Raw genomic sequence first — 16,743 nt, 5'->3', positions numbered from 1 at the left:
GCCGGCGCGAGAGGAGCAGCCGCGGCCTGAGCAGGCTCCCCGGGGCGGCCGCCTGCCCCACCGGGCCCTTCCCCGTTCCTCCCAGTGCAGGCAGCCCCAGCACCGCCCTTGGAGCAGCACCCCCTGCCCCCCGGCCTGCCCTGGGGGCAGCTGCCCACTGCTCAGGGCTTTGGGCTCACCTGCGGGACTGGGACCCCGGAGAGTGGGGTGGCCTTTCGCAGCCCTGCTCCACACGCTCTGCCTCAGTTTCCCCTGCGGTCAGCTGGAGGCTGCCCTGCTGTGGGAGGACGGAGGGGTGAGGGCAATGCCCTGTGCTGGAGGGGCCCTGCTTGTGGGGAGGGCACCGCACACGAGTCCAGGCATCGGGGCAAGAGCAGTGCGTGGTTTCCAGCCCATTCCCGTCTCTCGGCCTCACCAGGGCTCAGGTGTGGAGGGAAAGCCTGGGAGCTGCCACCTCTTCCCACCTGCAGCGCAGCGTGAGCCAGGCTCCAGGAGGAGGAAGGGCCCCCGACCCCAGAGCCGCCAGAATAAACAGCACGAGCAGCTGCCAAACCCCACGGGTCCGGCAGCTCCTTTGGGGGGGGGCTGGGGGGGTCCTGTGCATCTGAGTGGGGAAACTGAGGCACAGGCCATGGTAGGGAAGGTAGGGCCTGAGCAGGGGCCCTGGGCAGCAACAGTGGGGCACAGCGAGCTGGCCCTGCTTGGGGGCAGCTGGGCCGGGGGGCTCGCAGAGCCTGGAGGGGTGCATGGGGCTTGGGGCGGGCCCAGGCGGTGGCCCGGCAGCGCCGGAGGGGTCCGGCCCGGGCACAGGCCATGGTGCTGCTGCTGGCTCGGCTGGCCCCGCTGGCAGCAGGCAGCCCTGCTGGCCACCGGCCCGGCAACGCCCCATGGCCACAAACCGGCACCCAGCTGGCCAAAAACAACAGCCCCCTCGCACCTCGGGAGAGGGGAGCCGGACCGCTCTGCCAGCACCCGGCGCGGCCCGGCCACCCGGCGCGGCGGGCGGCGTTGCCCGCAGCGCCCCGTGCCAGGGGAAGGTCAGCGATGCGGGCATGGTTCCCGCTGCCCTCCGCCTGCTCCGGCCCCGGGCGCGTGGGAAACGCTCGCGCCCAGCTGTGCACAGCTGTGCACGTCCCGGCGGCCAGCACGGCGCAGCCGTGCCCCAGCTCAAGCCCGCCCGGCTCCTTCGCTCCCTGTGCGTCCCAGCCGCTTCCCGAGCTGGCCGCGGGAAAGGGGGACTCCCCGTGGCCTCGGAAAACCCCCCGCCGCCCGGCGTCCCTTGGATGCACTCGGCGCTGGAACGAGTTAAAGGCGAGCCGGGAGCGCCTGCGAGAGCCCGGCGCGGTCCCAGCGCCGCCGCCAGCCCCGCGGCGCCTCCGGGGCCGGCCCTGCCTCCTGGCACGGCCGCGGCACGGCTCGGCTTCCACCCGCGCGGCCCCCCGGGCACCCGCCGGGCACCCGCAGGGCTGGCGGTGCCCGAGCCGGCCGCGGCCGAGGTGCCGCCTGGGCGGGGGGCTCGGGGCAGGGCTGCGCCTGCGGGGTCGGGGGGGGGGGATCGGTGCCGGCGGGGTCCTCACCCAGCGCCCGCACGAGGCCCGGAGAGGGGCACGCGGCCGCGGGTGGCACAGAGAGCAGCGCCGAGCCTCTCCCTCTGGTCTCGTCCAGGTTCGCCGGCTCCCCTCCCTCCCTCCCTCCCGCTCCCTCCTCTCCCGCTCCGGCCCCGTGGCCTCTGTTTTTGCCTGTTTACCCCCGCTCCATCCCGCCGCCCAGGCACCCAGATGGGTTTAGCAGAGGTGGTTTTCATCCTGCGGCTCGTCTCGCGCTCCCTCCCCCTGGTTACAGTGCTTCCGACACCGCGCGAGTGTTTTTCTTTTTTCCCCTTGTCTTGTAGCTCTTGGCTCCCGAGGCCCCTGATTTCCTTTGGAGTTTGGGAGGAGAGACACAGGGAGGAGGGGGGTGGAGAGGCTGCCTGCGCTCGGGCCTCCGGCAGAGCGAAGCGGCCAGGAAGAGCTGCGAGCCCTCCGGAGCAGAGCGCAGCGGGAACTGGGATCGCCGTGAGTAGGGCGCAGCGGCTCCGCGCCGGGGCCGGGGGCGGCTGGGGTCCCCGCTCCCACGCCTGGGCGCAGGAGAGACGCTTTCCTCCTCCTTTTCCTCTTCGCTGGAGGGGGAGGAGAGCGGCCTCGGCGGGCCGAGGCCCTGGGGAGGGGGCCGGTGCCAGCCCCGGGGGGCTCAGGGCCGCTGGGGCTGGGGGCAGCCTGCGCGCCGGGGGATGCTCCGGCGCGGAGGAGAGGCGCCAGCGGCCGGGATGTTGCTGGGAGCAGGGCCGCGCTGTAGCAGCCCCTCCCCGTGCGCGGGGCCCCCCCCAACCCCCCGGTGCCCCCGCGGACGCTGGCACCCGGCCCCCACGCAGCCCTCCCGCGGGGGGACGCCACCCAGTTTGCAGCTCGCACCCCGAAGAGCCCCCCGTACCCCCCCCCCGAAGAGGCGCGCAGATCCGACGGCTAGCACCGTGCACGCCGCGGCCGCCCTCCGCAGCTCAGCGGCCTCGGCGCCCCAGCGCCAGCGCCTGCTCCGCTCCTGAGCCTCGCGCTTGCCTCCTGCGAGCCAGCCCACGGGGCGCAGCGCAGCCCCACGGGGCGCAGGACGGCCCCACAGGACGCAGGACAGCCTGGCAGGGTGCAGAATGGCCTGGCAGGGTGCAGGATGGCCCCACGGGGTGCAGGACAGCCTGGCAGGGTGCAGGGTGGCTCAGCGGGGTGCAGGACAGCCCCAGGGGGTGCAGGATGGCCTGGCAGGGTGCAGCACAGCCCCAGGGAGTGCAGAATGGCCTGGCAGGGTGCAGAACGGCCCCGTGGGTGCAGGTTGGCTCAGCGGGGTGCAGGGTGGCCTGGCAGCATGCAGGGTGGCCTGGCGGGACGCAGGCAGACCCCGAGCGATGCAGGACAGTGTCACAGCACAGGCAGACCCCAGGGACACTGCGGCAGGTGCAGCCGATGGCACCCAGGCCATGCCGTGGGGAGACGCTGGAAGGCAAGGGGGGGGGGGGGAGAAGGGAGAGATCCATATGCTGGTGCAGCCGGACCGGCCAGGCACCGCCAGCCCCTTTCCCAGCCCTCCTCGTGGGGAGCCGCAGAGCTGTTACCCCTCTCTGCCTTCCTTCCAGCCCCTCCGCAGCCAACGAGATGAAGCAGCTCTTCCTCCTCTTCCTCTTCGGGCTCATCGCCAGCTCTTCCCAAATCGAGGACAACAAGATCCCTAGGCTGTGCTCAGGGCAGCCAGGCATCCCGGGGACACCGGGCCTGCACGGGGGCCAAGGGCTGCCAGGCAGAGACGGCCGAGACGGCCGGGACGGGGCGACGGGGATGCCAGGGGAGAAGGGCGAGATGGGCCCTCCTGGTAAGGAAGGAGACGGCCGGGCTTGGGAGGGGGACCCCGCTCGGCCCTGCCCGGGGGCACGTGCTGGCCACGCACGACCCCGCAGGGACAAGCTGGGAGCACAGCCAAGCTTTTGGTCCCAACTTCCCACCACGGTGCCCCCTTCGCGCCTCCCCCCAGTCCTGCCCGCGGACACCCCGCCGCAGGCAGCAGCTCCTCGCTGCCGGCAAAGCTGCGTTTCGCCCCGTCCTCGTCTTCTGCCTCCCGCTTTAGGAGGTGGCTGAGCTCTCCGCCAGCTGCCGCTGCAAACCCTCCTCCCTCCGGGGTGTCTCGCGCCGTCCCGGGGTCTCCCCCGCTTGCATTCCCACCCCATTCCCTGGTTAGCGCGTGCCCCCCAGCTCCCTTCTGCTTCGGCCCCTTTCGCCGCCGGTCGAGCGCCCTGGCGCTGGAAGGGCTTCGCCCAAACGCTCCCGCGCCCCTGGGGCGAGACCAGGGCCGGGCCGCCGGCGCTGACGCTCTCCCCTTTTCCTGGCGGCACCCAGGACCCCCCGGCCCCCGCGGGGAGGCGGGCAGCCCCGGCGTGGACGGCCTGCACGGCGAGAAGGGGGCGCAGGGCGAGTGCGCGGTGGCCCCCCGCTCGGCCTTCAGCGCCAAGCGCTCCGAGTCGCGCAGCCCGCCGCTGGCCGACCAGCCCATCCGCTTCGACGTGGTGCTCATCAACGAGCAGGGCCACTACGACCCCGCCACGGGCAAGTTCACCTGCGAGGTGCCCGGCCTCTACTACTTCGCCGTCCACGCCACCGTCTACCGCGCCAGCCTCCAGTTCGACATCATGAAGAACGGCCAGTCCGTGGCCTCCTTCTTCCAGTACTACGGGAACTGGCCCAAGCCCACCTCGCTCTCGGGGGGGACCCTGGTCCGCCTGGAGCCCGAGGACGAGGTGTGGGTGCAGGTGGGCGTCGGGGACTACATCGGCTTCTACGCCAGCGTCAAGACGGACAGCACCTTCACCGGCTTCCTCGTCTACTCCTACTGGCAAAACTCCGCCGTCTTCGCCTGAGCCGGCCGGCGGCTGCTGAGCGGCCGGGGCGCGCGCCCCTTCCCCTGCGCGCCGGAGCGGGCGCCGGGACGCCCGCGCTCCCCGCCCCGGCTCTGCCCGGCGTAGGGCAGAAACGCGGGTGCTCCGCCGCCCCGGCGGCGGCGGGGACCGGCCCTCCGGCAGCGCTGCGCAAGAGCCTAGCGTCAGCCGGGAGCGGGGCAGAGGCAAGACGCCCCACGCCCGGGAGCCCCAGCGACCCGGTCGTCATGTATCGCTCGCCGCAGCCGCCCCGTCCTGCAGCAGCCCCTGACGGTGCCCGCTTCTCTGCGCGCCCTCGGTGCCGGGCGAGCCGCCCGGACCGTGCCGCCGGCAAGTCCGCGGCCGGGGGTCCGGCTCGCTGCCCTCCAAGCGCCTCCTCCTCCGCCAGCCCTCAATAAAGGGGTCCGCAGCCACGCGTGCGCCTGCTGCCTGCGCGCCCCACCGGGGCAGGGGGCCGGGGGGGCCCAGGGCGGGCAGGGGACGCGCTGGCCTGTGTCACCGGGCAGCGCAGCCGCCCAGAAGCCGCTAGGTGGAAGTGTTGGAGCCGCTTTGCGAGGATCCCCTCCGTGCGCCGGTTGCACCGCCCCGGCGCGGGGGCGATGCCCGCGGGGGGAGGCCCCCGGGCGCCCCGGCTCCCCGCCCCGTGGGGGGCGAGGTCTGGCCCCGCTCCAGCACCTCGACGGCTGCGAGCGGCTCGTTCCCGCGAGGGGCCGCCCCGGCGGGGGCCGCCGCGCGAGTGGTCCCGGGCTGCCTCGCGCTGCGGGACAGGGGACGGGGGGTCGCGGGGCCCCCCCGGCTTCCTGCCGCCCCCTTTCTTCCTTCCCAGCCCCCCGCTCACCGGTGTGAGCGCCGCGACCCGGCTCGGGGAAAGGTCCCTATTTTTAGCAAGGGAATGAAGAGCTTCCTCATTCCTGCCCAAAATAGGTCCCCGCGGAGATAAGCCTGGGAGGGGGCTTTCGGCGGAGGCTCGGCACTGCGGCTGCCCGGCCGCGGGGTGGCGGCTGGGCCGGGCCGGGCCGGACCGGGCCGGGCCCCCTCCGGCTCCCCGCTCGGCTGGGCGGGCAGCCCGGCTCCGGCCGCCCCCCGCGCTGGGCTGGGCCGCCCCCGCCGGCGGCCTGGCTGGAGCGGCCGGGAGCCCCCAGCGCGGCCGGGAGCCCCCAGCCCGGCCGGGGCGCAGGCTCGCTCCCGCGGGCACGGGCTCGCTCCCGGGGGCGCCAGCAGCAGCGCGCCGGGGTGAGGTTACGGCGGAAGCGGCTGTTTGGGTTGGAGCCGGCCGTTTCTGTAAGCGGAGCTGCCCAGGAGTAAACACCGGCCGCCGCCGCGCTGTTTACTCTGGCGGGAGGGAAATGGCTTTGGGGGAGCGGGGGCCAGCGAGGCGGGCGGGCGGGGAGCCGGCGGGGGTCCCTGTGCCCAGCTGCTAGCGAGGGAGCAAAGCTGGTGCCCGGGAGCAGCCCAAAGGCCCCCCGTGGCTCGGATGCGGATCACAGCCTGCTCCCCCCCCCCCCCAACCCGGCATCATTAGCTGCTTGCTCTGCTGGGCCCCGCCGCAGCCTGCCGCGTGTCTGCAGCGTCCGTCTGTCCCGCCAGCTGCCTGCTGTCAGGCAGCTGATGGCCATTGTCCCGGGCCGGCAGCTCCACACGCCGGGTGCTGCAGCCCTGCTGCCAAAGGCGGCCCGGGCGCCTTCCCTGCGCCCGGGGGCTCCGCGTGCGGCAGGCCGCCAGCCACCGCCGTCCCCGAGCTCCCGAAACAGAGCGACCCGGCAGCGTCACGCCGCTCCCTCCTCGCGGAAGGAGTCCAGCAGGGGAAGAGCCTCAGCACTGCGCTAAGCTGAGACCAGCCCACTCGGCTCATGCGTGAGGTTCCCAGGCAAGTCCTGGAGATGGGCAGTAGCCCCGGTCCCTCTCCATCCTACGCCCTCGGCTGAGCACCCTCCAGTCCCCTGCTGGGGTGGCAGGCTGGGAGCCCCCTGCCCCTGCAGGCAGCATTTCCCCCGCAGAAGCTGCCTGCCAGCGCTGGTCCCTCCTGCCCCAGGGCAGCTCGGCTGCTTAGTGGCCTCTCCCAGCTGGCAGGTGCCCCAGCTCTGCAGCGGGGCTCAAGCACCCCGGAGGCAGGAGAGGAAGGTCCATAGCTGCTGCAGGGCGAGAAGGGCCAGCTGCCAGGGTGACCCTGCTTCCTCCACATGGACGGTGCCAGGCAGTGCTGGGCTCCTGCAGGACATGTCTGCCTCTTCCCAGCCTCCCAGCAGCCCCTCCTCTCTTCACTATGGTTTTCTGCCAGGATATGAGAGGATCCTGCTAAAATTACCCAGTTACCCGACGTGACTCGGCAAAGAGGTGAGTTCAGGGCAGGGGGAGCAAGAACTCCTGGCCATCTGGGTCTTGAAGCATTTTCCAAGTGATTTGCAAGGATGCTGGGGAAGCAGAGGGTGCCTAATAGCATACAGCAACCTGCCAAGAGCTCAAATCACAGCCAGGGAATAATTTATCCTGGAGCGAATACATCTGCTCACCTGGAGCCCAGTGCAGCTGAGCCTGCCTTGGTTTTTATGCAAAACAAGGCTGAGCCCTGCAATGCCTGCTGCTCCATGGCTTCTAGCGCTTCGGGTGCTGCTTCCCCTGCCCTGGGGGGAGCAGGGCTGGCCAATACCCTCTGTTGCAGGCAGCAGGACGTCAAGACACCACTGGCAGACGCGAGCCAGGATTACACATCCCCAGGTGCGTTACTGCCAGCCCGGGAAATCTCAGCTTTCCTGCACTTAGCCCTAGGGATCGCCAGCTCTGGAAACGCTTAGCACAGAGCCCTTTGGTCGGGCAGAGAGCGGGACCGCCCCTGGTCAGGGAAGAAGCTGTGTCTACGAGCCCCTCGAGCCCCTCTGGGAAGCAGCCAGTGCCTCCCCGCTCCTTGCTAATCAGCTTGACGTGGTGGGAGGCAGGAGCAGAGCCCAGGGCCCCCAGGCCAGCGGGAGCTGCTGCAGCTGCTCCGCCTGCTCCAAAGCTCAGAGGCGGCTGCAGCACCAGCTCCGTCTCAGCGCAAGGAGCAGACGGCAGTGCCACTGCCCGCGAGCTGCACGGCATATCCGCGACCACCTCCTCTCGCTGCAGGGTAGCCGGGCAACGGCTGGGGGCCGCGGGAGCCCCTGTGGCCCTGGCCGCAGCAAGGAGCCCCCGACACAGCGTCTTCAGTAGCTAATTCACCCCCCGGGGCAGCAGATCCTCTCCCGCGCAGCAGCCTGGCTCCAGGTTGTCTCCCAGCACTACCCACAGCAGTGCTTTTCAGGCATACAGGCACCGCCAGACAAGCACCCACGAGCTCACTCACGGATCGCCTCGATCCTCCAGCTCCAACCCCTTTGAGGAAGTGACTGGCTTCTTCTACGGCAGGGCCACTTGGAGCCTGCTGGAGAGGTGAAACCCCATCGCCCCAGAGAAAACTCCCCCCAAGAATGAGGCAGCAGGCAGTTTGGGGGAAAGGAGACTTTAATCTGCCCAGTACCTAGTCCATAGTGCAAAGAGTTAACCTTAAGGCAAAGCTTTCTCTCTTTGTTTATAAATCGCAAACAGGCCCTAAAAAGACAAGCGTGACTGCTATAATAGAAATGGGCTTGAAGAGAGAAACTGCAGTCCCGGAAGGTGTCCTTCCTCCCCTGAAAACGCACCTGGGGAACACTGTGCCTCAGCATTCACAAGCTGTCCCCAGCCACACATTGCAGCCTGCAGCCAGGAGCACGGCCAGCAATCCCACCCCCAGGCACCTCCAAAGACACCCAGAGGGAGGGCCCGGCTGTCCAGCTCCTCTGGAGGGAGGATCCCTGCGGGAGCCCAGGACAGGCTGGGTTGGGATCCCCGAGGAAGGCGGCCTGTGGGGTTGTGCTCGCTGCTGGGGGGGCTCGGCCACCCTAGCTGCAGAAGTTGCTGGGGATGGTGAACACTAACACGAGTGGTGTGACTGGGATGGCAAAGACAAGGGGCTGAGCAACACAGCCAGGCCATGCAGCTTTGCAGCCCCAGTACGTGGGATGGAAGCAGCTGACAGCCCAGGGAATAGGCCCTTCTAACGCACTGTCAGTCCTCAGGAGCCCAGTTGGCCTAGGAAGCCCTTCCTGCCCTTAGCGACACATGGGGAACCAGCCCCCCGCAGTGCCCCCCCAGAGCAACGCCGCTCTTGAACAAGATCGTATCTTGTCCTTGTCACAGGTCAAGTCTGCAGTGAAGAAGTGTCTCCCACCACGGCCTGGCCTTCTTGCTGTCTCCACTTGGACTTAGATCACTTATCAATTATTAGTTAACAGGAGCAGTGAGGAAACCACGCCAGCCGCCTGCAGGCTCTTGGCTTGCGATCTAGGAGTTGAGGCTCTTTCCAATTTAAGTGCTCCAGCTGAAATTGGCTCTGGAGCGTGGCTGACCCCAGGCAAGCAGCCGGAAAAGGGAGAGCTTTTCAGTGCAAGGCTCTCTTGGAGCCCAGTAACTTCTTGGAACGGTGCTGGTTGACTAAGCCAGGATGAGCTGCCTTAGCTCTCCCCAGCCAGCAGCAGATGGCATGGCTTGACTTCTGGGGACACTTTTAAATAAAATTAGTTGCATTTCAAATTTCAGACAGGCAGTAAGACAGAACAGCAGTGGAATCTTGCTCTAATCAAATACAGATGTGGCCCTGGTACTGCTGTGGATCCACAGCATGATACACAGCACTTGTACCAGGAGCTGGAATGTCTCAGTGGGCTCCCAGGAGGACTGGAGTGTCCCCTCTCCTCCCAAATGGTTGTTCACTCTAGCCAGCCCAGCCTGGGGCACAGCAAGCTTTGTTATGAACCACCCAGCTCCTTGGCAGCCCAAGCCCAGAGACTGGGCTGTAGAATCTGTGTTATCCAGGGAGGATTCTCCAGAGTTAGCTCAGACACGCACTGCTGCCGCCGAGGTTAGGGCAGGGCTGTGTGAACGCGGGCCACCTCCCGGCCTCTCCAAGCAGCACCACTGTCTCTGCAGAAAGAGTAACTCCCACCCCAGCCCCAGCCCCACATGTGAGTAACCTGGTATGTGCTTGCTATTCTTGCATAGGTGACGCGTGGAAGTAGCTGCAACACTGAGCTCTGCAGTCAGCCGGCCTGCAGGGAGCCCGCGTTCTCTGCGGCTCCTCGCTGTCCCAGCAAGGGGAAGAGGAAGATCAAAACTCAAAGCCACAGTGGCCAGGATACTAAAAGTACTGCTGTGGCCCCAGAAATCTTGCTGTTCTCCAGCTGGGAGCCAAGCTCAGCCCTTTGGTAGCGAAGACTAAAAACTGGAGTGTGCTCCAGCCTTAAAAAAGGGGCACACTTCTCCCTCCCCTGGAAGCTGAGTTGGCAGGAGGGGGAAGGAGCAGTAAGAATTGAGTCTGACGGGCAGCTTTCAGGCAGGTCATGGCCAAACCTGGGTAGCAAACCCCTCCTTTGCCTTGCACTAGCCCCTGTGATTCCCAGAAGGGCACAGCTTTTCCATCAGCTTTGGCTAGGAGGCACCACAGCATCTTTCTGAGCTCCGCTTTGGATTTCAAACTGCTGTAAGCTCAAGGCAACAGGCCCTGAAACAGCAAATGTCAACACAAAAAGATAAATCTTTTGGCCTGCTGCAGAGATCAGCTATTGTGCTTGCTAGCGACAGTTACAGGCTAGTTATATTACAAGTGTGGCTAACAGACACGCTCAACAGCCTCTTCCCCTTTTGGCACCACCCTCAGGTCTTTGGAAAACTCGAGGCAGCACTGGGAAGAGCAATTCTGCTTCTGGATAAAGCAGCAACAGGAATGGTCCTTGACCTGGAAAAAATATCCAAGCTACCCGCTGCTGGGTTCACAAGTACACGTTGAGCGTCTGCAGAATCATCTGGCGACACAGAGGGCAGTTGCGCTGGTAGATGGCCTGCTGGAGCAAGACTTCCGTGCACTCCTGACACAGGCAGAGGTGCCTGCAAGGCAGAAGCAGGACTGTCTTGGTTTGGTCTTGACAGATGACACATTTCTTACGTTCCTCTTGTTCCTTCAGGAGCATCCAGGGATCGTTGTCCGGAGCAGTCTCACCATCCCCAGCTGCCGCGTTCAGCTGTTCTCTCCTTGGAGCTTTTGCCCAGGAGGTGCTCGGCTCTTCCCTGGGTGGCTGGAGACGCTGTCCTGTAAGAGCGCTTCGACTCAGAGCCGGACGTGCATGTGGTACCTGCTCAACATCCGGCTGGTCCTCGTGCTCCCCACCTGCCATCTGGCCGCCCCCTCCCAGCGCACCCCTGCCAGCAGCTGCTGGTCTCGGGGCAGGCGTGGCTGCCCCTCGCTGGTTGCTCTCCTGGTTCATCGTTCTGCCTCCTCTGCTCCAGTTGGCCACCTGGAGACTCCAGTCCACCAACCTGCGCCACGCCTGGGAGGTCATGACCATGCCCAGCGTCAGGACTGCCACCTGATAGAGCCGCCACACATCCCTCTGCAGGCGGTGGTAGGACGGCAGCGTGTTCAAGTACCCAAGCACATGGCCTGCCAGCGTCCACAGCAACCCAGGGTTGAAGACAAAAGTGCTGACGACGATGATAAGGATGAGCAAGACCAGGCCATAGATATTCACAAAGAAGACACTGATCAAGAGCTTGATGACGGAGGCCAGAATCTCGAAGGCCAGCTGGCAGGGCGACCACAGCAGAATGGACACGGCGATGGCGCTGCTGGAGACGTGCGCGAGGAAGGCAGCCAGGAGGTCGGTGACTCTCAGGAAAGGGCTGACGATTGAATCCCACAGGGCCACCACCAAGGTGAAGAGGTTCTGCATGCCGATGAGGCACATGTTGATGATGCTGTTCACGAAGTAGGCGAGCAGGCTCATGCAGATGGCCAGGCCTTCACACACCTGCCTCACCAGGGTCTGGCCAGAGCCGAGCAGGTTGTAGAGCCCGCGGTGGAGAAACTCCCTGCTCCGCAGCGACAGGTGAGAGAGGAGGTGCCCCACCACCTTGAGTCCTTCCAGGCCGGAGCAGCAGCTGCGCAGCAGGCTGGCGAGGCTGTGCAGGACACCGAGCACCAGGCAGCAGGCCGCTTCAGCCAGGGACGCCAGGCAGACGAGCAGCCCATTCCAGCAGGCAAGCACGCCAGCCACGGCGGTGCCGGGGAGGTTGTAGACCAAAGCGACCAGCCACAAGAGCACCGACACGAGCGAGGACACCAGGAAGAAGTTCACGTCCAGCACGAAGCCCAGGAGGTCCAGGGCCAGCCGCAGGCCGCGGAGCAGCAGGAACACCAGGTCCATGGCGGCGCTGGGGCAACCCGCTGGGGGCAGGAGGCCAGTCCCGGCCGGGGGGGGAGCCGCGAACGCGGGGACGGGACGCGACACGGCTCCCTGCCCCTGTGCCCCCGGGGCTGGGGGGCACAGAGGGGCGGCGGGGTGGGGGGTCAAGGGGAGCCCGGGGCTGGGGGGCACAGAGGGGCCACGAGGCAGCGGGGGTTGGGGGCAAGGGGGGCAGGCGGCTCCAGCGGTGCCGCGGGAAGGGGGCGCACAGAGGGGAGTCCCCGAGGCTGCGGGAGTTGGGGGCCCCGGGGAAGGGCGGAGGGGGGCCCGGGGCTACCGGGGGGGCGGGGAAGGGCGGTACCGGGCCGGGGAGGGAGCGAGGGAAGGCTGCTGGGCGCAGGGGGGGGCCGGGCGCAGCAGGAGGGGCGCTGCGGCCCCTCCGCTGCCGGGGCCGCACGGGGGGGGGGGGGGGCCGGGCCCCGCCGCGCCCCTCAGCCGCGGCCCGCTCCGCGCCCCCTTCCGCTGGGCGCCGCCATCTTCCCGCGGGCCGTGGCGCGCCGCCGGCCAATCAGCGGCGGCGAACGCTTCTTCCCGCCTCCCATTGGGCGGTTCGGACGACGCGGGGTAGACGTGACGGGGGGGGGGCAGAGGGAAACCGGGCGTGGGGGCGTGGCCTCTCCCCGCAGGACCGCCTCCGGTTGGCTGGCGCCACGGGGCCAGGCCCCGCCCACGGGCGGATTTAAAGGGCCCGAGGTGGGGCCCTGGCGGTAGCTCGTGGTGCCGCACGTGTGATGAGTCTGCAACGATCTCAGCGCGGGCGCTGGGGAGGTTTGTGCTCGCTGATGTGGGCACGTGGAGCAGGATGCGTTCGGGACAAGGATGGGCGACCCGCAGACCTCGTGCCCCCACCTGCTGCCTGGTGCTGGCTCCATCCCTGCTCCGTGTCGGGCCGGGGCCCTACCGTTCTCGCTGCTACCAACCCGTTTCCTACCCGAGATCCCAGAATAGCCTTGGCCCAAGGTTATGGTGTGAAGCCCAGTTTGCTTTGCAGGTCCCGCTTCCCAGCACAACAGCCCAGTGCAGTTCCTGCCCTCCCTGCCAGCTCCCAGGCAGGGCGCTGAGCTGCCGACGCATCTCGCCTTCTCCCCTCCCCTGTGCTCCCTGGGAAACAGTCCAGCCCCGCTCCCCTGACGGCGATGACAAGCCCAGGAGAATCCAGCCCTGGAGCGCAGGCTTTTTAAGGAAGGGGAGCGGGAGCACAGGGAGTGATCCATGGGAAAGACATCCGCGGCCTCGGGAGCTCGTCACCAGGGAGCAAGGCACCGCACCCCGTGGCGGCGAGGGAGGAGCCCGGGGGGACCCGCGGGCCTGGGTTTTCTTCCTGGCCGCCCTCCTCCCTTTCCCCCACGTTATTTCTGCCCCCTGTAATTCCCTGAGCCGGAGAAAGAGCCGGGGGCAAAAGGGGCCGCGTCCCAGCACCTTGCGTGGGCCGTCGCTCCTGGGTGCCACCCAGCCCTCCTCGAGCTGGGCGCGTGCCGTGCGTGCGTGTGCACGCACGCGTGTGCGTCTCCCCGCCTGCGGTCTGTCCTGCCACCCCCCCCCCCCGGGCCCCTTCCCCCCTGCTCCGTCCCGGCCTCGCCGCGTTTCGGCGCCGCGCTCCCTCCCGGCCCGGTGCCCGGCCTCCCCGGCGGTGTGCGCGCCGGTACCCACGTGACGAGCCGAGATGCTTTGAGCATTTATGGTAATGTTTGGATTTCTTATTACTTAAAAAAAACCCCAAAGGGCAGAGCGCAGAGGCTGTGCAGGCTCCATTCATTCCTTCCCTTGGCCGCGGGGGGGGGGGGGGTGTCACACGGGCACCTGCGTCCCCCCTCCAGCGTCCCTGCCCCACTCCCAGCACCTTCCCAGCCCCCTGCAGTGCCCGTGGCCGGGACTGGCAGCCGGGCACAGGTTCCCCGGCAGCCTCCCCCCCTCCGCAGGGCCACGGGGATGGGAGCGCGGACACTTGTTGTTTCCAGGTTCCCGCTGGCACCACGGCTGGGAGCGGCGGCCGGGGCCCCGGGGCTGGCTCGGCTCGAGCGGGCTCGCGCGGGACCTTGCACGGGGCGGACGTGCAGGAAGGGGCCAGGGCTCAGCCACGGCCGCGGACGGAGGCGAGGGGGCTCGCAGACACCCGTGGGGAATTGCGTTATCCGGAGAGACCGCGCTGGCCGGAGCGGAGCAGAGCTGGGCTTCGAGGCAGGAGCTGCGGGGGAGCAAAACGCCTCCGCAGGGGCCCTGCGGGGCGGAGGTCCCTGCCTGGGTGGCTCGGGCAGCCGGCTGGTGGCCGGCCGTGGCGAGGAGGGTCCCGGCCACCTGTCCCCGCACTTGCTGGAGGTCCGGGCGCCAGGCCACCACGCTCCCAGCTGTGCCCAGGGCAGCTGTGGCGGCAGGGCACCCGCTCGCGGGCCTCCCCGGGTGCCCCTTTGGGCCCCGGGAAGGGGGGGTGCTGCGGGAGACGATGGGGCAAACCGGGCGGGTTGGGAGACCGGGGCCGCTCGCCCGGGGAGCAGCAGGGCACTGGGGAAGAGGAGGCAGAGAGAGGGCTGGCCGCGGGGTCGGCAGGCTGCAGAGGGGGTGCCGGTGGGGCAGCAGCGCCGGGGGCAGCCAGCGCGTCCTCCGGGTGGGGGGATGCACGGGCTTCGCCGGCCCCAGCGCCCTCGGCCCGCTGTCTGCACTGGCACGTCCCGGGCTGGCGCTGCCCGGAGGCAGGAAGGGCGGTTCTGGGCTGTGGGTCCTGCTGGCACCGCGCCACCGCTCCCAGCCCGCTCGCTGCCTGCCAGGCAGCCACGGCCGTCCCCGGAGATGCCCTGGCCGGCCGGCGCCGTCTTCCCGAGCCCCGCCGGCGGCCCTGCCCCGGCTCCGCCAAGGTGCCCGCGCTGGCGCGCGGGCAGATGTCTCGGCACTAACGCGGATGCGGCGCTGCTCTCGGGCCAGGCGCAAACAATAGGTCGTTCCGGCGTGTCTGCTCCAGGAAAATCCCCATCCCCAGCTCACCTGGCCCGGCTCCAAGGCAGCCAGGTTCTTCCTCTCGCCTTGGCCTCGCTCCGAAGACGCAGGTGACCCCGCTCGCCGACACGCACGCTCCCGGCCTCGCGCGGAGGCCGCCGCGCAGAGCCCCGGGGACGCCTCGGGAGCGGGGGCACCTCGCCTGCCTCCCCTGCCTTCGTCCTCCCCGCCGGCTCCCGGGGAAGCTGCCGCAGGGCCGCGCGGAGCGGCCGGGATGCGCAGCTCCTCCTGGAGCCGGGCCAGGCGGCCCTGGGAAGAGCAAGTCCTCCTGCATGGGAAAGTCCTGCTCGGAGAAATCCCTGCGCGGCCCGGCCCCCCCGCCCCCCGGGGCCCCGGCGGGCCGTAGTGTCCCCCCGAACCGACGCTTGTGCGGAGGAAGGCGCCACGGGCGAGGATGAGGAGCGGGAACCGCCGCGAGGCGGAGGCGGAGGGCAGAGCCCGCTCGTGCCGTCCCGCCGCGCGCCGGGGGATTAGCGGCGGGCAGCGAGCGAGCGCGGCGGGAGCCCCGCGGGCAGCGGGAGGCGGCTGCGCCCCGCGGGCCCCCCCCGCCGCCGGAGCGGGCGCACGATCCGCCCCGCTGTGCCGGCGAGCGCCCGGCCCCGGCCCATCTGGTGCCAGGACAATGGGGCCTTTTTCCGGCCACCGCGAGGGGGGAGATGAACTCAGAAGCCTTCCGAAGGAAAAGGCCGGGTTATAAATAGCCGTCCCCGGGCTCCCGGCTTCCCCAGCTGCTCCCTGCTGCAGCCCCACCGCCAGCCCCACGGCCTGCCTCTCGCGCCGGCAGCGCGGGGCATTGGGGCTGGGAGCGGAGCCCCGGCGCCTACGTGACCGGCCTGCTCTGGCTGTACGAGTGTGCGAGCGAGTGTGCAGTACGTGGCTGTTCGCACGCAGCGGCGGGGCTACGCCTGCTCGGAGCTGTGGGGAGGCGGTGGGACAGGGTCAGTCCGGGGCTGGGGGCTCCTTCCCCCGTGCCGTGGTGGTGGCTGTCCGCCGGCTAAGGTTTCGCCCGGGAGCGTTCCTACAGCTGTGCTTGTCCATCCGTCCGGCGCGTAGCGAGGGCTGGGGACGGCGGCCCGGCCTCCCCCCGCAGCCTCCCCCTGCATCCTTACGCTGCCCTCAGCAAAGCCTGGCCCAAACCGCGCTGTTGGCACCGCACGAGCCCTTGCTCGAAGGGGACCTGGAGACCCCAGGCTCCTTTTCCTGCTGCTGCACCCACCTGCAGGGCGGATGCCCGGGGCGGCAATTGCACGGCGCAGGGCCGGGTAACGCACGGGCTCCCTGTCGCCGGCTTGGCCCCCGCTCGGGGCTTTGCTACCGGTCTGCATGGGCTGAGCCCCCCCCTCTCCCCCCCAGCCGGCCCGGGAGACCGCGCTCCTCGCGCGCAGAAATCCAGATGTCACCTTCCTCCCCCCTTCCGCTCACATCCTTCCTTCCTCCGCCTGCCCAGCCCCTCGCCCGCGGCTCCGCTCCCAAACAAAGGCCCCCGTAGCCATGGTTAATAATCCCCAAATACAGGCTGCGCCGACGGCGGCGAAGGAGAGGGAGCCGCTGGGAGCCCAGCCGAGGAAGGCAGGGTGGAAGAAGGTGTTTTCCTGAGCTGGGGCGCTGGCCGGGGCGCGAGACACGCCGGTGCCCCGCCGTCCGCTACGCTGTCCCTCGTGCTTCCCCCCACCGGGGGCGAAGCCAGGGGTCTGGCCGCGCAGGCAGCTCCCCGCGGTGGCCGGGGGAGCCCTAAAGCAGGCCAAAATGCTCTTGTGGGGGACCTGGGGGCTGGCGGGAAGCAGGGGCTCCGAGCTCCCCACGGCTCCGAGCAGGCGTAGCCCCGCCGCAGCGTTCAAACAGCCACGTGCTGCACACTCGCTCGCACACTCGTACAGCCAGAGCAGGCCGGTCACGTACGTGCCAGGGCTCCACTCCCAGCCCCTAACGGGAGGGATTTGGGGGTCCCCGGCCCCCCGCCCCGGCTGCGGGTGGGCGACTGCAAGACCGGAGCCGAATCCACGCCGCGTT

The 16,743-nt window shown here is 69.1% G+C and overlaps 2 protein-coding genes across 2 annotated transcripts; one reads left to right on the top strand and one right to left on the bottom strand.

Moving 5' to 3' along the window:
- The first annotated feature begins 1,931 nt into the window (after nucleotides 1-1,931).
- Nucleotides 1,932-4,866, top strand: C1QTNF5 (C1q and TNF related 5). Its single transcript, XM_062594570.1, has 3 exons — nucleotides 1,932-2,054; nucleotides 3,164-3,396; nucleotides 3,918-4,866. Exons 2-3 carry the CDS (start codon nucleotides 3,183-3,185, stop codon nucleotides 4,433-4,435), a joined length of 732 nt encoding a protein of 243 aa, XP_062450554.1. The 5' UTR covers nucleotides 1,932-2,054; nucleotides 3,164-3,182; the 3' UTR covers nucleotides 4,436-4,866.
- A 3,046-nt stretch (nucleotides 4,867-7,912) lies between these two features.
- RNF26 (ring finger protein 26) lies at nucleotides 7,913-12,033 on the bottom strand. Its single transcript, XM_062594413.1, has one exon. The coding sequence runs from the start codon at nucleotides 11,704-11,706 to the stop codon at nucleotides 10,276-10,278; it is 1,431 nt and encodes a 476-aa protein (XP_062450397.1). The 5' UTR covers nucleotides 11,707-12,033; the 3' UTR covers nucleotides 7,913-10,275.
- Between the last annotated feature and the right edge of the window lie 4,710 nt (nucleotides 12,034-16,743).

Source organism: Rhea pennata, chromosome 24, assembly GCF_028389875.1.
Source record: "Rhea pennata isolate bPtePen1 chromosome 24, bPtePen1.pri, whole genome shotgun sequence".
Taxonomy (NCBI): Eukaryota; Metazoa; Chordata; class Aves; order Rheiformes; family Rheidae; genus Rhea; species Rhea pennata.
Note: the sequence above shows the minus strand (reverse complement) of the source record. Positions and strands in the feature narration are given on the sequence as shown.